The 20,767-nt window shown below is 35.9% G+C and overlaps 2 protein-coding genes and 1 pseudogene across 2 annotated transcripts; all 3 read left to right on the forward strand.

Moving 5' to 3' along the window:
- Positions 1 to 3,652: 3,652 nt before the first annotated feature.
- On the forward strand, positions 3,653 to 4,305 carry LOC120271652. The gene is made up of 2 exons (XM_039278326.1): positions 3,653 to 4,036; positions 4,096 to 4,305. The coding sequence occupies exons 1-2, from the start codon at positions 3,653 to 3,655 to the stop codon at positions 4,303 to 4,305; spliced, it is 594 nt and encodes a 197-aa protein (XP_039134260.1).
- Positions 4,306 to 7,802: 3,497 nt separating this feature from the next.
- Positions 7,803 to 8,410, forward strand: LOC120272639. The gene has a single exon (XM_039279508.1). The coding sequence runs from the start codon at positions 7,932 to 7,934 to the stop codon at positions 8,322 to 8,324; it is 393 nt and encodes a 130-aa protein (XP_039135442.1). The 5' UTR covers positions 7,803 to 7,931; the 3' UTR covers positions 8,325 to 8,410.
- On the forward strand, positions 8,352 to 19,904 carry LOC120271653 (annotated as a pseudogene).
- Positions 19,905 to 20,767: the final 863 nt, after the last annotated feature.

Here is a 20,767-nt window from a genome sequence, read left to right on the forward strand (position 1 = left end):
CCAAGGGGATCGACATAAGTCTTAAATTGTTTCTTCCTCTCTTACAAAACACCGAATACCCTCCCCCTCCTCATCCTCCTTCCGCCCGTCCGATTTCTTCTGTTCTCTAAAGCACAACACATCCCCCATCAGTATATCGATTCTCACAGGCGTCTTCCTCTTCAACGCCGAGCCTTTCCCACCGACTTCGTCGACAAACTAGAAGGCGAAACCAAAGAACCCATAGCAACAGAAGGTGGTGATGAAAATGGTCAAAGCCCACTAGAGATGCGCAGTGAGGCTCAAGGTTTTTCAAAAAATATTTGAAAAGATGGAAAAAAACTGGGTCATTTTAAAAAAGATGATGTGTTTTTTTCCACCATTGCCGAGGGTAAAAATGGAATTCAATTAAATGAACTAGACGGAATGAGCTGAAGGGGAAAAAAATGAAGTGAAACAAAAAAGGAAGGGTTGTTTGGCAAATTCGAAAGTCAGAGGGGTTGTCTGGGAATTTTTGAAACTGTTAGGGGGTATAAAATAATTTTCCCAATAAAAAAATTTGTTTATTTTAAGGAATTTTTGTGAATTTTTCTACTGTTGTATTTATATTTATATTTTTTTATTTTGTATTTTATGGATTTTTGGGACTTTACCTGCAAAAGTAGAATAATGGGGAGTTTGGGTGATGATTAAAGAGATAGGAAGAGAGAGAGAAAATAATTAAAGAAATGTTTTTTTAGAATTAAAAAGAAATTAAATACAAATTTAAAAAAATAATAAAACATTAAATTTTAGAAAGAAATATTAAAAACACTTTGTGTAGAGTTAAAATTAATAATTCCTTGAGTGTGCTGTCATTTTGGTGTAGCAGCTGACAAGGATGGAGTAGAGGGAAATTATTATTTTAAAATTAAATTTTTACAAAATAATGTATAAAAAAATTTTAACTTTTCAAAAAAAAAAATTAACTGAGTTTTAAATTAATAGATTTTCCTTTGACTTGTCACTTACAAAATAATAAATTGATTTTAACTGATATATATTTAAAAACTTTAAATAGGAAAAAAAGTGTTTTTTTTTTAAATAAATTTTTAGATGTGAATCTATTCAAAGGCATCCAAAAGGAAATTATATGTTCTTCTCTAACTAATCAAACAGGGGTTCATTCCCCTCATGGTCACAAATGTTTGTATTTTATAACGTTGTGCCCACAAAATTTTTTTTGTAATATAAAAACCACTCAACTTTTTGCCGGTTATACGTATTGCCATAATGTCCTATTTTGAGGTGGTTTTCGGCACCATGTCAGCACCACATCAGCGTCACATCAGCAAACTCGCCGGAAATCTCTTTAAAATAGACCATTATGACCACACATACAATTAGAGAAAAGTTAAATGACTTTTATGTTACAAACATTTGTGGCCATGAAGGAATGAACCCAATCAAACAGTCTATCCCCACTTTAATTGAATACTTACACATTTACATTTCATTCCTTCAAAGTTTTAAAAAGATAAAGCTATATTTTGTTTCTTTTATTCTCATATAACCAATTAATAAAAGAACTAATTACATATCAATATTTAAAAAATAAATAAATCACATATGCATTATTAGATTTATTTTAAACAAATGATATTTTTTCTTATTTATCAAATTTTTTTTTCATCCGTAAATATAAATTTTATTAAACTTATGTATTATTTTTAGATGTGCATATCATAACACATACCCACCGGTTATAAAATAGCGATGCGTAACATAACCCATATGCAGCGGTTATTAAGAACTGTTGCCATACAATGCATATGCAGCGGTTATGAACCACTGCTTTTTTTAATATTTGCAACGGTATATAACCGCTGAATATCTAGCGTAATATGCAACGGTTTTTGCAACTGATTGAGTCAAATGTAATACTTTCTTGAAAAATTGCTTGCAATAGTATGAAATCGTTACAAAACCACTACAAAAAATAGTTTATTGCAACAGTTTTATAACCGCTTCATAAGTGCAGTTATGTAGTAGTGGGCATTCACAAAAAAAAAACCCCATGACTTTGAGTATTTTTAGAGAGTCCTTTTTTCTAACAGATTTCTTTTTAGACCTTCTGATATAAAGGTGGCTGATGTTGATAGGATTGACTCTCAATTTTTTTAATCAGAAATACATAATTTTAAACGAAAACACCATATTTTAAGCAAACACTCATTATATTAAACAAGAAAAGGTAACATATTAAGTGAAAAACTTATGTGGTTACACTTAAACACGCAATATTAAACAAAAAATATAAATATTAAGCTGGGAATACATGTTGTAAGATAAAATAAACTGACGGAGTAAGCTGTAATGACAGAAAAAAAGATGTACTAAAAAAAGACCGTTTGCATGGGAAATTCAAATGTTAGAGGGTCTGTTTGGGATATTTTGAAATTGTCAGGGATTTATATTTCATTTTCCCTTTATTTTATTTACTTTTTTATGGCTCAAGAGTGAGTCATTTTTATTTTTATTTTTAATAGATAAACATATTACAGACCATATAAATTAATAGAATAATAAACTTTTTTAAAATTTTCCTGTCTTTCGTTTTAGCTCCGTACTTTATTCAATTATTTTTTAAAAATATCATTGAGAAAATATAACTATTAAAAAAAAAACTTTTTTGCATGTACTAGAATTTTAAAATAATTGTTAGCATTAGTTTTTGTTGTTTTTAAATATAAAAATTAATTATTAGATCCAATTTTTAATATGTGTGGACAAACCATAGGCTATAACCTATGAGTAGGGAGAGATACACACTCTTTATTTTTGACTCAAGAGAGAAATAAAATAACAATCGCTTGATGCAAGACGTTTTAATTTGCATAAACATGGCAACAGTTTTTATTTGTAAAAGAATGTGAAATACTAAATATCTAAAAAATCAAAATTTGAAGTCTAAGTTCCATGGACTTGTTCACATTTAATATAAATAAATAAAAACAAAATGTGAAATGGTCGGCCTTGGTGGTTGGGTTGGTCCCCATCAGGGTATAGTCAAAATCCATGCCAAAATTGCCAAATTTGCTAATGGCCCTCAATCAAGTTAGAAAAACAATCTTTTTATAAAAAAAAATAAATTCCTACAATGATTAATATTACTAGCATTCTAAGAATATTCCATGAAACTAATAATATATCTATATTACTAGCATTCTAATGATTAATACTACTGGGTACTCATTGTTTGGCTTGTGATACTCTGGGCAAACTTATTCTCACTCACAGAGATATTGAAAGGCATTTCATCAAACACTTGAGCCTTTTAGTGTGCTTCGAACTTTCTCTTCATCCTCACCCTAACACTCTAGTATCATAGCGTTTCTCTAGTGAATGGCTGCCAACGAATGAAAACAATATTTAGATCCCAAGAGCTGTGGAATCTTGTGGAGAAGAAATGGCAACGTCGAAGGATGAAGCTACGAAAAAAGAGAACAAGAAGCGTGATACTAAAGCACTTTGCCTAATTCAGCAGGCTATGGACGAACGAATACCAGATCGCATTGCTGAGTCAAAGTCAGCTCATGAAGCTTAGGAGGTTCTGCGGAAGCAATATCAAGGCTCGTCCAAAGTTTTGTCTGTGATAATACAAGATCTCAGGTAAGGCTTTGAGATGCTACGGATGGAGGATAATGAAGGCATTCAAGACTACATCTCTAGAGTTGTCACCATTGTCAACCAAATTCGGGGACTTGGTCACAAGCTACCACAAGTAGAGGTGGTGTCCAAGGTCCTTAGGAGTTTGGCTCCAAAGTTTGATTTTGTTGTTGTGGCGATTGAAGAATCTAAGGAGATAGATAAGCTCACACTTGATGAGCTTAGTGGGTCATTGCATGCTCATGATGTGAGGGTAAATCGTGCCTCGTTTAAGCTTGGCGAAAGGGTTCTCCATGTGAAGGGTAAAGCTACAAGCTCTAACCACGGCAAGGAGGGAAGCTCAGGAAGCTCTTGGGTGATGGCAAAGGTCGTAGAAGGTCTTTCATTGGCAGAAGGAGAAAAGGCAGAGGTAGACGTGGAAGGAGTCTTTAAAACAAAAGCCATATTCAGTGTTATTATTGTAAAAAGTTTGGGCATGTGAAAGCTAACTGTTGGGCAAGGGATAAGCAGCCTAAGACGGAAGCAAATTTGGTAGGAAAAGAGAAGGAAACAACCAATCTCTTCATGGCAAGTAGCTCTTCAGAATCAGCATCGTCTTCAATCTGGTTGGTTGATAATGGATGCTCAAATCATATGACAGGCAATAGAAAGCTGTTCATGAGCTTCGATGAATCATAGAAAGAAAGCATGAGGCTCGGCAATGACAAGGAGATGCTGGTTTGAGGTGTGGGCACGGTGAATGTAAGCACTCAACGGGGAGAAGAGAAACAGTTGCATGGAGTTCAATACATACCAGGTTTGGCCCACAATCTCCTTAGCGAAGGACCGTTGCTTACAAAGGGTTATGCTATAGTATTTACTCATAATAGTTGTATTATATTTGACAATCAAACCAAGAGTCAGGTAAATACAATCCAGTGATCAAGGAACAACATGTTCCTACTAGATGTTTCGAGCATTGGGAGACTAAATGTGGCTGTAGCGAGTCAATCGCCTATTGATCTATGGCATCTCCGGATGGGGCATTTGAATTTTAGAAGTTTGGAGCACATTGCACTGAAGAAGTTAGTAATAGGGATGCCAGATATGAAGGAAGACTCACAGTGTGGGGTCTGAGTGATGACCAAGCAAGCAAGAGCCAGTTTTCAAAGTGGAGACTCGAACAGAGCTAGCCATTGTCTTCAATTAGTACACATGGATTTGTGTGGGCCTATGAGAGAGGATTCCTTGGGTTCTAACAAGTATTTCAATTTACTTGTAGATGATTATAGCCATTGGTGTTGGGTGTACTTTCTCAAAAATAAATCATAAGCCTTCAAACACTTCCAGAATTTTCATGTCTTGGTGGAGAGGCAAATGAGGATGAAACTCAAGGTTGTGAGGAGCGCTTGAGGAGGGGAGTATTCTTCAATTCAATTCCAGAGGTATTGTGAAAATTTTGGAATCGAAAGGGAGTTTACAGCTCCACATACACCTCAACAAAACGGTATAGTGGAGCGTAAGAATAGGACCATGGTGGAGATGGCTCGGAGTCTTCTCAAGAGTAGAACACTTGCCACAAAATTCTAGGGTGAAGCTATGTCTACGGCTGTATACCTAATTAATAGATCTACTCAAGCACTACACAACAAAACTCTTTTCGAAGCTTGGCATGGTATCAAACCATCAATAAATCACCTTAGAGTGTCTGGGAGTATTTCTTATGCTCTAATTACTTCTCACAAGCCTCATAAGCTTGATGAGAAGTCTGAAAAATGCTTATTTGTTGGTTATTCATTTGAGTCTAAGGCTTACAGATTATTTAATCCTATCTTATGTAAGATTATTGTTAGCAGGGACATGGTTTTCCATAAAGGTACTCGGTGGAACTGGGAATCAGTTCATGGTGAGATACCTATTTTTCAAGTTGAAGATAAATGGGATATTTCAGAGAATGCCTATCACATTCCTTCAAGCACTGAGGATTTAACAGAAGGTGTTATTGATGAAACAAGACTCTCGAGCTATAGACCAGTCATGGAGACATCAACCACACAGATTGCACCTACTGATGAGACACCACCAAGATGCACTAAGTTGTTGACAGACATCTACAATGCATGCACCTTTGTACTACCGGTTGTTGATCCCGTTAACTTCAAAGAAGTAGTGAAGAGCAAGGAGCGGCAAGAAGCCATGGATGTTGATATTTACTCAATTACAAGAAACGACACATGGGTGCTGTGTGTATTATTAGCAAGGAAGAAGGCTGTGGGTCTCAAGTGGATCTACAAGGCAAAACTAAATGCAGACGATCAAGTGAAGAAGCTTAAGGCAAGAGTGGTTGCCAAGGGATATTCCCAGTAGTAAGGCATCGACTATGAGGAAGTTTTTTCTCTGGTAGCCCATCTGGAGATAGTAAGACTGGTCCTCGCTTTGGCAGCTCAATCAGGGTGGTAGGTATTTCATTTCGATGTAAAACTTTCCTTCTTGAATGAAGAAATTCAAGAAGAGATTTTTGTATCTCAACAAGAAGGCTATAAGGTGAAAGGAGAAGAGCACTTGGTTTGCAAGCTGAAGAAGGCTCTCTATGGCCTGAAACAAGCTCCTAGAGCTTGGTATTCCAAAATTGATCATCATTTCAAGGTGCATGGGTTTAGTAGAAGTGAGAGTGACCATACTCTCTACAAGAAGGACTGACAGAATGGTGAAATTCTTTTGATAAGTTTATATGTTGATGACATCGTTTATACTAGCTCATCATCCACAATACTTGAAGAATTCAAGGTTGAAATGATGAATACATTTAACATGCCTGACTTAGGGCCATGAACTACTTTCTTGTTTTAGAAGTGAAGCAAAATTCAGAAGGTATTTTTATTGGACAGAGAGGATACATTAAAGAGATTTTGCATCAGTTGAACATGAAGGAATGTAAGCCTGTAAAGACATCTATGGCACTAAATGAGAGGTTGCAGGATGATGGGAGTGAAGCATGTGCTGATCCACTGGTGTACAGGAGCCTAATTAATTAGCTCCTTTATGTTAATCACACACGTCCAAATATTTGTTTTGCAGTAAATTATCTGTCGAGATTCATGAGTCGACCTACTAGGATACACCTTAGTGCTGCAAAACGGGTTGTGAGGTATCTTGCAGGGACTTAGGGCATAGGTCTCTGGTACTCTCATAGAGATAAAGGAGGATTAGAAGCATTCTCTGATAGTGATTGGGGGGCATTCTTTGATAGTGATTTTTTTGGGGGCTCCATGGCTAATCGCAAGAGCACTATTGGACTCTTGTTTCGTCTGGGATCAAGTGTTATCTCGTGGTGATCCAAGAAGCAGGAAATAGTCACCCCTATCTACTACCGAAGCGGAGTACATCACTTTTACTACAGCTACCTGTCAAATTGTCTAACTAAGAAGGATTTTACAAGATTGTAGAGTGAAAATCATAGAACCCACAAAATTATGGGTTAATAATCAGTTGTCGTTAGCAGTGGCAAAAAATCCAGCACATCAAGGGAGAACTAAGCATATTGACATGTGCTTTCATTTCATTTAAGGGTTAATATCAGATGAAGTGATATCCTTGCATCACTGTGGCAGTAAAGAGCAGCTCACGAACATCATCACTAAGCCCCTGTCCACAGGGAAGCATGTTATGATTTGGCGTCAATTAGAGGTGCGAAGGCTTCAATCAAGGGGGGTGTTGATGTTGATTGAAGGAATGGAGCATATGGTCTCCGAGCAGTGGCAACTGGTGGAGCATGGAGGTGTGGCCCCTATTCACGTACAAGGATGGTATGAATGCTGGTAGTGTACTGTAGTTTCGTATGTTTTAAGTTTAAGTATTTCATGTTACTTTGTTTTGTAAAAGAGCATTGAATACTCAGTATCTCTGTAAGTTTGTGCAGGCCAATAGGAATGGTACGTTGTTAGAAAGTAAAGCATGGCCAATAGTGTTGGAGATATGGCTCTGGCCGATGGCATGTGTTTGGTTAAATCGTTAATCGTTATTTTTTGGAAACGATCATTATTTTTTGGAGTATAAATATAATATGAGTACTGGGTGCTCGTTGGTTGGCTTGTGATATTTGAAAAGTCTCCTTTCTAAAAGTAGAGCAAACTCACTCTCTCTCACCGAGATACTGAAAGGCATTTCATCAAACACCTAAGCCTTTCAGTGTGCTTCGAACTTTCTCTTCATCCTCACCCTAACAGATCTCTCCTCTTTGACACATTTTATCGAATTGGTTTTGCTATTCCTGAGAGAATGGTGTGCAGATGTGTGTGTACCTGTATTTTGATGCATTTTATTGAATGGGTTTTGCATTTTATCTCTATTCTGCACTCTTTGCCAATGATCCTGCCAAGTTCCTTCTCATGGTGGCCATCATCCCCTTCACCATGTGTTGCACTGCCATGCTCCTCCTCCGTAAGTCCCCGTCTTCCGTCTTCCCAGCGCCGGCTGTAAAGGAGGACGACGAGACCGAGATCAAGTACTTCAACATCATCAACGCCTTCACGGTGGTGGTCGCCGTCTACCTCCTCTCCTTCGACATCACTGGCGATCACCGGCGACTCCTTTCCAAGGCCTTCTCCATCCGGTTGATCATTCTTCTCCCGCTTCCCATGGCAATCCCATTCCGTATCTGGTTCAAGGAAGCGAGATCCAGAGCAAACCGCGCACCGGAGCTCGATCTCGAGGTTTGAATCCAGGCGACATTGCTGACTAAGTAGCAAGAGGTGGTGGCCGTACCGGAAGGTGAGGAGAAACACCGACCGTCCATCGGGGAGGAGCACACGATTCTCGAGGCGATGATAACCATCGATTTTTGGATCCTCTCCGTAACGTTTTTGTGTGGTATGGGGACTGGATTGCCAGTGATGAACAAGATGGCCAAATAGAGTTAGCCATGGGCTACCATGACGTGTCCATCTTTGTCTCTCTGACTTCCATCTGGAGCTTCTTTGGCCGCATCGCCTATGGGTTCCATCTTCGAGTACTTCATCAAGTGCATTCTCTAGCTCCCTGTATTTTCCGGAAGTTTTTAATTTTTTTTAATTATTTTTATTTAATCATCATGAATTTGAAAAAAAAAATTAATTTGGAAATCATAATTTGGAAAGGTGAGTAGTCATTCAATTAATCAGATGAATGATTATGATTCGATAGTTGAAGGGTTGGTCATGAACTCTTGGTCCCTTGGCATTATTTCCTTATACTTTTCGTTTTCTAGTTAATTAATTAATGCGGGGAACCTCTCCCGGATCTATACTTGCGGGTTTGTTGCGTATAGAACTATTCACAATATATTCTTACATATAATCGTGTCTAAAGTTCCAACAGCGACAGATGTTGCCTCATAGCATTTGCATAGGTTATTCCTCTGTTAGTCTCTTTCTCAGAATTTTTTTTATATATAATTTCTTTTAAAGAAGTTAGGTGTTAATTAATTCATTATTTGAGAACTTAAATATTTAGGAGATACATGATTAGGGAATAAAAACATGAGATTTCTTAAAGCATTTGATTAAAATATTTAAAAAATTAGAAATGGGAACCATCAAGTTTACTCACAAGCAATATTTAATTAAAAACGAGAATCACCGTCTCCTTTGATGTTTGAGTACATCTAGGGATGTCAACGGAGCAAAAATTTATCAGAGGATATATTCTCCAGTCCTGACTCTAATTTGTCAAACTCATCCCTGACCCCGCCTTTGAGGATTACTAGGATTTAGAGATTCCCCTCCCTAATTTTTTTGGCATCTATAAATACATCATATATATATATATATAAAATTTAATGTAAATATTTTTCTCTAATTTTGTTAAAATTATATATTCAGGGATAGGGTGTGGATAGGGTGTGGCAGGAAAGAAATTCCCCATCTCTGGCCCGACACCGTTCCCTGAATTTTAGTCCCAACCTAGGCCCCGTCAGGATGAAAAATTGAATTCTCCGTTGGGTCCAAAACAAATTGACAACCCTAAATACATCCATCAAAAGAGTAGAAATGGGATTTTCAGAAGAATGGACGAATGGATTTTCCCCCAAACAAGAAATCGCATTCTCCCTAATATTAGCTTTTTTTGCCTATGGAAATTATTTATTAGATTATATTAATTATTTAATCATAGTAATTAAATTAAATAATAATGACAGTGAATTTTATAATTAAAATTTTTAATTTATCTGAATAATATAATTTAAAATTTTAATCACAAAAATTAAAATGATAATATTATTTAAAATATTTTATAAATAAAAATAGTGTTTTTTATTATTAACCATAAGTCGCTATTCCATACGCTAATGCTAATTATTTGTATTAAAAGCATGAAAATAATTTTGCGGCATTACCTCTTCCAGTTCTTTTCATTCCCAATTCTGAATCTTTCTTTGCATTCCATCAATTCTCATTGTCATTTTCATTCCATTTCCTTCCATTCCTACCCTCCATTCCGTAAACCAAATATAAACTTACTTTTATCATATATATATATATATCAAATTAATTTAATTATAAAGGATGCTTAATTGAGGAAGACAATGGCTACTTTGCTGAATTGCATGTAAATGTAGATGTAGATAAATATTTTTGAAGAAATTGCCACATCAATTGAAAACCATTACCAAAATAGCTAGTCATAGTCAATATCACTAAATATTATATAAACAATTATATTATTGTTTACATAGACTTTGAATAAAAAATTATCAATTAAAAAAATCAAATAAAAATTACAGGATGGAAAAAAAAATTTCTCGTCACAAATTGTCACGTGAGAAAATAAGAAAAAACGTGAGAATATATATATATATATTTTAATAATAATAATAATGAAATTTAAAAAAAGAATGATTTAAAATAAATTGAAAAAAAAAAGAAAAAGTTTGAAATTCGAAAGAGTTAAAATTTTTTTTTAAAAAAAAATCTCGCAATCAACCACAAGTGAGTGACGGAGGTGAACAAAATAATGAGGAAAAAAAAGGAAAGAGAGGAAGTGGGGGACAGAGAACAATGAGAGTTTGAAAAAAAGAAGAGGGCAAAGAAGAGGAAGAGAAAGAAGAACAAAAGGAGGAGATTAGAGTCCGAAGCAATGTTTTTAAAACCGGACCGAGAAGTGAACCAGTCAAGCAACCAGATCATGGGTCAATCGGTTGGACCGAATGACTCGGTTTAGTCGAGCCGGATAATGTATAATATATATATGTATATTAATACAAGTATATATCAATTATCCAAACTCAGAGATATTTCAAGGCTAATTCAAACATGATATGCTAACATGTTACTTAACATGAACATGATATGACGACATGCAACTTAACATGAACATGATATGCAAAATTATCCTCACACCAATTCATATGTCATATTAATATATTATAAATAAATAAATATATATATATATATATAATAAATGTTATTATCACACCAATGCATATTAGACTTGCTGAGTGCTCCTTTAGTCCTTTATCAATATCTTTGACATATGGCCACCGGCGGCATAGTCGAAGGCATCTTTTGGTTGGGCTGCACACACTGGTCTTACAAGTGATGCACTCTCTCCGACGACTCCGACAGCTACTCCTGGCCTCTCACCACAATCTCCACGTTCTCCCCCATCCCTCGTATAACTCAAGCCATTCTCTCCGTCTATGAACCCAATCTCTCTCACCCTCTCTGACCTCCTTCTGTTCCATCTCCAGTCTCCATCTCCAACCTCTCCAAACGCATCTCCTACTCCCAACCCCATAGCCACTGTCCACCTTCTCTCTAACTCCGCTATTCCCTTCTTCTTGACGACAGGCCTGGTCTATATAGAACCAGGGTCAACCCAGTTCTGGTAAAACAGACTAATTCGGCAGGTTTGAACGGGTTTAACAGGGTAAACACTGATGCAGCGGTATACTCAAGACCGTTGATTCGCGCACGAATACCAGGTAACAAGTTGTCCAAACCCTGTTGATCAAAGATAGCCAGGAATTTGGGAAGAGTAAAATCTTATTACTCAAGAAAATAGTGATAACAAAACTGATTTTCTCTTGCCTATAGGCTTACATTAAATAGGCGAAAATAGCACTAAGAAAGAAGATAATTCGAAAATTTACCAAAAATAGTAAATTCTCAAATATCAGCAAGAAATAAAAAATCTATTAAAATAAAGACTATTGCCACAAACGGCTCACAAATTAGAGATTTCTATCCTAAGATATTACGAAATCAATTATTACTAAAAACGGCAAAATTAGGGTTTTCGAGGCCTAAACGATGGAATTTGGCCAAATTTTGATATGACTCACAAGGAAAGCTAGTGACTTGTGTTCATTGACCCGTTTTCCTTCAAGTGAGACCCTTAAAAATAAAAAATCCACTGCTTGAAAAATTACCAGAATACCCTTGTTAGGCCATATCCCTTTTGTCCAGAAAGACACATGCTTGTTATTCAATACACCCCTCATCATTCTCCGTAGGTTGAATAGAATTCGCCCTCAAATTCGCCCTTGATTTGGAAGGCCCACACCAATCTGATGTTGAACATCACTTAATGGTGGTAACTTATCAGGTAGTGCTTTAGGACATACGTCTTTGAATTCAACTGCAATTGGCTTCATAATCTTTGGGATTATCTCTTTAGTTGCACAACTCCCTGCATCAATCACAAACTTCCATACTTTCCCAAGGATAGTATAGGTGGACTGTAAGATGTTAGATCGCCGCTAATTGTCTTCAGTAGCCTTGGGTGTCAAGCAGGATCTTCGTACTGCCCAGGCCGCACTAACGTCACCCTCGACGACCTTATCATCAAGGTCACCTTTGTCAAACATCGGCGGGCCTACATCGATTGTGTCTTCTTCCTCCTCATCAAGGTCATCTTTGTCAAATACAGGCGGAATAATGTCTCCCGTATCCTCTTTTTCCTCGGCAAGCATAACTCTCTTGCCTTCCTTCCTGCAATCTGCTTGGCGATGCCCCTTTTCTCCACAACTGAAACATTGAATGGTACTATTGTTTCCCCAGTTCATGCTAGTTCCCATGGAACAGTCAATAGTAACTCCTCCTCAGAAATCTTCTGCTTGTAGTCTCCCATGGAATTCTAGAATATTGACTCGTATACCATATTCCCAACGCTTATCTTTATCGCGGTAGTGTCGATTGTCACCCCCACGATCTTGCCCTCCTCGTCGCCCTGCCAGGGCAATGCCAGCAAAGTAGCCATTGTCTTCCTCAATGGTGTCTTCGCTTCCACTTTTGGAGACAAGCCCTTGATTGATGTTACCCATCATTTGGGTAATTCGTTCAGTCAGCTCCTCCATCATCCGCTCCATCCGACGGTCTAAGAGGTGGACAACTCGCTGCTCAAATCTAGCATTGTCCTCACGATCGTAGATCTCCTACATCCTCTGTGTAGGGCAACCCGCACCTCGTTCTCATGGTGGCATGATCGATTCGGCTCTGATACCAAACTGATGCAGCGGTATACTCGAAACAGTTGATTCGCGCATGAATACCCGGTAACAAGTTGTCCAAACCCTGTTGATCAAAGATAGCCAGGAATTTAGAAAGAGTAAAATCTTATTACTCAAGAAAATAGTGATAACAAAGCTGATTTTCTCTTGCCCATAGGCTTACAATAAATAGGCGAAAATAACACTAAGAAAGGAGATAATTCGAAAATTTACCAAAAATAGTAAATTCTCAAATATCAACAAGAAATAAAAAGTCTATCAAAATAAAGACTATTGCCACAAACGGCTCACAAATAAGAGATTTCTATCTTAAGATATAACAAAATCAATTATTACTAAAAACGGCAAAATTAGGGTTTTCGAGGCCTAAACGATGGAATTTGGCCAAATTTTGATATGACTCGCAAGAAAAGCTAGTGACTTGTGTTCGTTGACCCGTTTTCCTTCAAGTGAGACCCTTAAAAACCAAAACTCCACCGCTTGAAAAATTACCAGAATACCCTTGTTAGGCCATATCCCTTTTGTCCAGAAAGACATAGGCTTGCTCCTCAATACGCCCCTCATCAAACACCCAGTCAATAATCTATATAAAACCGGACTGGACTGCTTACCGATTCCTGAGTCTACCGGTCCGACCGACCGGTCCGGTCCAAGTTTCAAAACATTGGTCCAAAGTGAAAGTAGAGGAAGGTTAATAAGGTCTATGGGTCAGACGAAAGAAAAACAAAAACCAAACAAAAAGGTAAACACCCACCGATCATCATGCATACCTATCTGGTCGGCCCTACTTATTATATTAGAGATTCTTGCCATGCATGTATGATCACTTTCTTTGATGAACTAATTAGCATGCATCCTTTCTTTTTCCTAAAGAAAGAGACAAAAAAAGACAAGTATGCTTTGTCTATCACATTTAATATTCTCATGGCATGCATGTATACACCCTTTCTTTCCTTGGACATGCCAGTATGTAAGCATGAGCCAAAGTTAGCATGCTTTTTATATGTTCTAAAGCCATGCCATGCATGTATTGAAGTTCTCTTTTTGGTTCATATATAAATAAAAAGGGAAAATCCTCAAAAGTCTTGTCTTTCATCTTCCCAGCTTCACCATTTTTTTTTTTTGTTTCAAATCTTTGACGGTGAGTTCCACCATAAAAAAAATCAAGAGATGGAGGGGGCTGGTCCGGCTAATCTACGGAGAGACAGAAAATGTCCGACATAACAATATAGCAAGGTGCAATTTTGAATGATCTTAGATCAAGCCCGTCCTCGCCTGGTAATTGCACCATACGCCACCTAGATCTCATTTACTATTTTTGCCCGCTTGGTTATCTAGTGGTAGCTAATAAGACGGGCTCAATGCTACTGTTTTCATCTCACTGAATTATCCATGAGGTCCTTGGTCATGTATATAGTGAACCGAACTGGATGCGAAGGATGTCACTCCCTAGTCGCAAAGCCGGGCCCGTTGATAGACTGGCCGTATTAAACAGGGCTGAGTCCTACTGGGTGCAAGGCCTCAGATCTCGAATCTAGTAAAAAATATCACCAATAGACAAGAAGAAAGCAATAAAATGCAGAAATACAAATCAATAATAATACACAGAGATAATTTAAGTACAAGCTTTAGCACCCCTATAGAGATATAATGCCACACTTAGTAGACAGAAATCAGGAACACAAATGGAATACAAAGCTCTCACACATGAAACAAACTACAGGAACACAACCTCAGAACAACCTACGGTCCTAAGCTTAATCTTTTCATGCAAAGAAAATTCGTAGAGTACATCAAGCATAAAGGCCCAGTAGGATTGTAAAATACAGAAAATACAAATAACTAGAAATTTACAGATATAGAAATAAAAAATTAGACAAAAAACAGAAAATAACTGCAAATGTAAAATAACAAACAAGAATACAGAAATTAATTAGAATATGAAAAATATGGTAAAACACCAAAAGTGTACATTTCCCTAACTAACAAACAAAATCAACAGCTGGAGACTGGATCTTTGACTGTGAAGTCGGAACATATAGAATATCAACAGCCGAAGCAGGATTTTTGACTGTAGTTGGAACGAACACGCATGTCTGGTAGCGTTACTATAGAAAATCTGTGCACATAGCTTGGACTTACTCCTCCTAGTTAGGCAATTTGCCAGAAATGTAGATGTTCTAATAACCGCAGAAAATACTGAGTACAGACAGAGAATTATGAAACAAATCACTTTACAAAATAATTAAAATAAAAAAATAAATAACAAATAATAGAATAATAATAGAAATACCAACAGAAATGATACCATAATTCCATCAATAAATAAAAAATAAATTTTTAAATCATTATAAAATTAACTATACACCAGGAATGCCGAGTTATACGGGTGCGAGAGCCTACCTGTTTGTGGGCTATGGAGTTGGGTTCGCCAAATGCCGCGAATTAAGGCTCGCTATAGGATCTACCCACTAAGAAAAAAAAAACTATACTTAGATTACAAACCCTGGGTAAGGCCTAAATATACAACTAAAAACTTGGCCTAAAGAGGGTCATAATAAGCAATCGACAACTCTACTACACAAGACTAAAAATTTTTCAGAACTTATAAATATATCAAAACAATTAAAAACCTAAGAGGATTAATAAAAAAATATGGTAATTTTTAAACATCCACTCACTTAAACCACAACATTAATTTAACAACACCAAATAATATAAAATAAAAAGAACAAGCATTTTAAGACCATGCCTTTTCAAAGTGGATTCAGTTAGACATTCTTCCTAATTACAAAATGATAATCAAAATTTAAGATTTCATGGCCAACCAAAGCTTCGGAACATCACTAAAATGCATGTTTATAGAATGTCATGCATACAAAAGTGTTTATAATTATAAATGAATTACACCCTGGCTGTAAGCTCACATCCTTATGTGAAAATGATTTTATCAACAATGGACTTCTTCAAGAGAGGTAAGGATTTCGCAGGACATGCATGCTTATACAAAAATATAATAAACCAAGATAATAAACACAAATACCACCATGATTCAATCACCATTAAGCAAAACAAGACACAAAATTCACGCTGCTAATAAAAACCAACCATAACATCACTGCCACCATTGTAAAAAATAAACAAAGCTTTGACAAAACAAGAATCAAGCTCTAATACATGGAGGAGCAAACAAGAACCATGGCTGCAAGCTTAGGCATGCACCCAGAATTTTCTACAAGAGCAAGGCCTACCTCCAAGCTTGCCAGTGAACCGTTGGCAGGGAGGTGTCTCAGTCACCGAACTTCCAAAAAGAAGAACCGAGCTGCTTCCTTCTTCGGTGGCCGAAACCTCCAAGGGAAAAGTTGGATTGCTTTGAAGGAGAAGAATGCTTTAAAGAGGAAGCTGGCCTTCAATTATCTCAGCTTCAATCATACCTTCACTAATCCAAGATTAAGCCTTAACCAGATCCACAATTTTTGGTAATGTTGCCAAACATATGGGGGAGAGCTTGTCAGGTATCCAAAGCTTCAGTCAACTCGGTCAACATAATGGTGAATATTATAAAAGAATCTAGTTACTGAACAAAAAGGTGAATATTGGTAGAGTGGAAACCATCTTAAAGATGTTTTAGTGTTGAATCACATTTTCAATAAGCCTTACGTTTGTATTGCGCATTTCCAAAGCTTAGCAGAGACATATGCTGGGCAATATCTTACCTCTTTTTATGGAAATCTAGTTTCAAAATTTTTCATGACAATATATTCTGCAAAGCCCAATGGAGAAATGTGGCGAGCCTTGACATACATTTCCATGAAGTTCAGCTGATCAATATTATTTCTAATGAAAAGAGGAGTAGAACAAATTTACTTGGTGGGATCATTGACGGTGTTAGATGCATATGAATAAAAAAAAAGGTTGGTGAAGTTAATGCTATGATGGGTTGGTTTAGTCTTCCTAGCTAAGTTGATAGTTTGATTTAATGCTTGGCAAATGATGTGAGTTGGTGACTTGAATGGCAGCTTTGAGTGTGTTGAGAGAATAGGTGAGATAAGCAGTAACCGAAGCAAGGAAGAAAAGCTCAAGCTATGAATGCCTAGTTAAGAAGAAGGGTACTGGTGTCTAGCATTCGAGACCCAATAAAAAAATTCATTTGTTGTGTTGAACTACAAGACAACATGGGCCGGGTCCACCACCAAAAATCACATCACCATATGGATTTTTTTAATTTATTTTTGGTGGTGTTACCTTAATTAAAAAAATTATGAAGGATGAGTTTATTGGTGTGGGGGTATTTTTGTAATTTTTGCAAGACCTTATGTTGGAAAATTTTATGAGCACCTACTTAAAACCTATCATGAGGTCTTGGCACTCATGGGGGTCGATAGGGGGTAGTGGAAAATTTTATAAAATTTCTTAAAACCTACCATGAGGTCTTGACACTCTTGCGGGTAGAAATAAAATTTTATAAAATTTCTTGAAACCTACCATGAGGTATTGACACTCTTGGGGGTAGAGAGAAATTTTTATAAAATTTCTTGAAATCTTCTATGAGGTCTTGACACTCTTGAGGTGGAGAGAAAATTTTAGAAAATTTCTTGAAACCTGCCATGAGGTCTTGACACTACAGAGAATTTTTTTTTAAAATTTCTTGAAAAATACCATGAGGTCTTAACACTCTTTTGGGGGTGAATAGGAGATAAGAAAAATTATTAAAATTTCTTTGAAGCCTACCATGAGGTCTTGACACTCTTGGGGGTGAATAGGAGATAAGAAAAAAATTTTATGAAAATTTCCTTTGAAACCTACCATGAGGTCTTGACACTCTTGGGGGTGAATAGGAGTTAAAAGAAAAAATCATGAAAACTTTCTTTGAAGCCTACCATGAGGTCTTGACACTCTTGGGGTGAATAGGAGATAAGCAAAATTATGAAAATTTCCTTTGAAGCCTACCATGAGGTCTTGACACTCTTGTCGGCGAATAGGAGATAAGAAAAATTATGAAAATTTTCTTTGAAGCCTACCATGGGTCTTGACACTCATGGGGGTGATAAAAAATTTATGAATACTTCTTTGAAGCCAACCTTGACATTTGTGGCGGTGAGTTGATGAAAATTTTATACTCATTGTGAAGTCTCATGTTTGACACTCACAGGAGTAATGAATTTTTTTTTTTGTAATCCTTTCAAACCTATTGTGAGGTCTAATTCTCGGCGCTCACAGAAATGATGGAAATCACTTGAAGTTTTCACATCAAACCCACCTTGAGGTCCTATGTTTGACTCTCCCAGGAGTGATGAGAACTATTGATAAAAATCTATGGAAATTTTCTATAAAGTTAGATATTAGACATTCATGGGGATGAATTAGAGAAATCTTTTGATGACTTAGTCAACAGAAATTAAGGTTACAATTACAACTTGAGATCTACTCTAAAATCAAGTTTAAAATTGTCAAGTTAACGGCCCAATCAGGTTGCAGGTCACAACTTTATGATATGATGATCGAGGCTCAAAAGTATGGAAGAGTCCAGACCTAAACAAATCATATAAATGACAAATGCAAATTTGAAGTCCCAAGAGGTGAAGAATTCAAAGACCTAAGAAGTATCATAAGTCACAAAATGGAAGATTTCACAAACATAAAGTGCCGAAGTTTTCAGCAATAAAAAAAAATCAAAGATAATCAAGTAGCCAACTCATAAATGTAGAGTTGCCGCAACTTGAGAGTTATGCGATGTGTCAAAATGCAAATACATATAAAAAAAATCGAAGAAGGCCACAGTCACGGAGCTAAAAAAGTCTTCCAATATGTTTTTAGCAAAGGAGTTAAGAGCGTTAGCCAAGTCATGCAAATAAAAAAAGAGTTTGAAGGCATTAAAAACAATAGTTCTCTTCATAATTTTATATTCTCTCTTATGATTATGTACTCATATGCTCTTTGAAATCAATAGAAAAATTAATTTTATGCTTGCTTAGTCATTTCTCATTCACACTCATTTTTTAATCGGAGGTTTCCATGACATTGTCTGGGGCAATTAATATTAGGGGCTTGCCCCCAATGGAAGTTATGAACCTGCAATTGTTTGAAATATGAAAATGATTAAAATTTGATTTGTAATCCATGATTTTTAACTAGTCAATCCTAATTAAAGGGCGGGTAAGAATAAAGAACCCCCCTAATTATATATTTTTCATAAATATAAAGATATATAGATATGGTTTGCATGTTGCCATTTATAATCTTAACCACATTTGATTATTATGTAAAAAATAAAAATTAATAAATATTATTTATATATGTTTTCATATTATAACCTAAATATGCAAAATCAGTTGGTAGGAAGAGTGCAACACCAAGAGCAATATGGAATGCAGCTTCACAAATCTTGATGGCATTAGGATGCATAGTAATGGCCATAGGCCGACCGGGATCTCTCTACATTGGCTCAATCATTGTTAGCATGTGCTACGGTGTTCGTGCATCTATGGTTCTGGTGACCGCTGAACTATTTGATCTCAAATACTATAGTCTCAACTACAACATCGTTAGTCTCAACCTTCCTCTTGGTACCTTTCTCTTTTCTGGCCTCTTGGCCAGGTACTTATACGATGCTCAAACAACCAAGAATGAGACAGGAGCAAACATTTGCACTGGGGCACACTGCTATCGTCTCGTGTTTGTGATCATGGCCATTGCATGCGCGATTGGCTTTGGTCTTGAAGTAATCCTTGTGCTCCGAACTAGAAAGCTTTATCTTCTAGAAAGCTTTATCTTAGTATTTACTCAAACAAGAAAAAAGACTTTGCAGTAGCCAATCAAATGCCGAGTTCTATTTGTTTCAATGTGTTTGATGCAATGCATGTCCAATATATATATATATAGATTCTTTGTTCTAATTAAGTGTGTTGGGTGTATATGTTGTTAAATTCTTTATGATGTAATTTATCTGTTTATTTGACTACAAATGTGAACAATATTGCTATTATGATTATTATTATTATTTTGCAAATGTAAATATGTATTTCAGATAGTGGTGAAAAGAGATGTTTTTCATATCTGTGGAGGCATCAACATAAGTTATTTATTTATTTATTCATAAAATTAAAATTTATACATGACAATTATTTTTTAAAAAAATGGATAAATCACAAATTCATTGCAAAACGGACAAACTAAGTACAGAAATACACGACAATTATTACAATTATGACAATTATCACTACAAGAAAGTTGACTTATAACCACTAAATTTAGAGGCAAATTTATAAATTTGTTGTTATAAATTTCTATAGCTGAAGATACTTTATATTAGCCATTATAGATGTGTTTTAGCAGCAAATTTTTAAATTAACCACTATAGATACAAGTTTATTTCTTTTTTAACAATAGTTTTATAGCAGAAAATCCATATATTAGCCGCTATATATATTAAATTTAAAAAAATTATATTTAAGGGCTGAAAATGATCTCCACTATTTTTTAATCATTTATTTAAATAAAAATTATTAACGAAAAAAATTTATTATGCCGAATTGTATGGATATTTTTTTATTTTAGAAACTTTTAACCAACTTCTTTGAAACCTTTTTAAAATTTTATTTATTTATTTATTTAAGATATTCTATTATCCCGAATTTTATGGATAATTTTTTAAATTAATTATTAAAATTTCCA

The sequence above is a fragment of the Dioscorea cayenensis genome, chromosome 11 (genome assembly GCF_009730915.1).
Source record: "Dioscorea cayenensis subsp. rotundata cultivar TDr96_F1 chromosome 11, TDr96_F1_v2_PseudoChromosome.rev07_lg8_w22 25.fasta, whole genome shotgun sequence".
Lineage (NCBI taxonomy): Eukaryota > Viridiplantae > Streptophyta > Magnoliopsida > Dioscoreales > Dioscoreaceae > Dioscorea > Dioscorea cayenensis.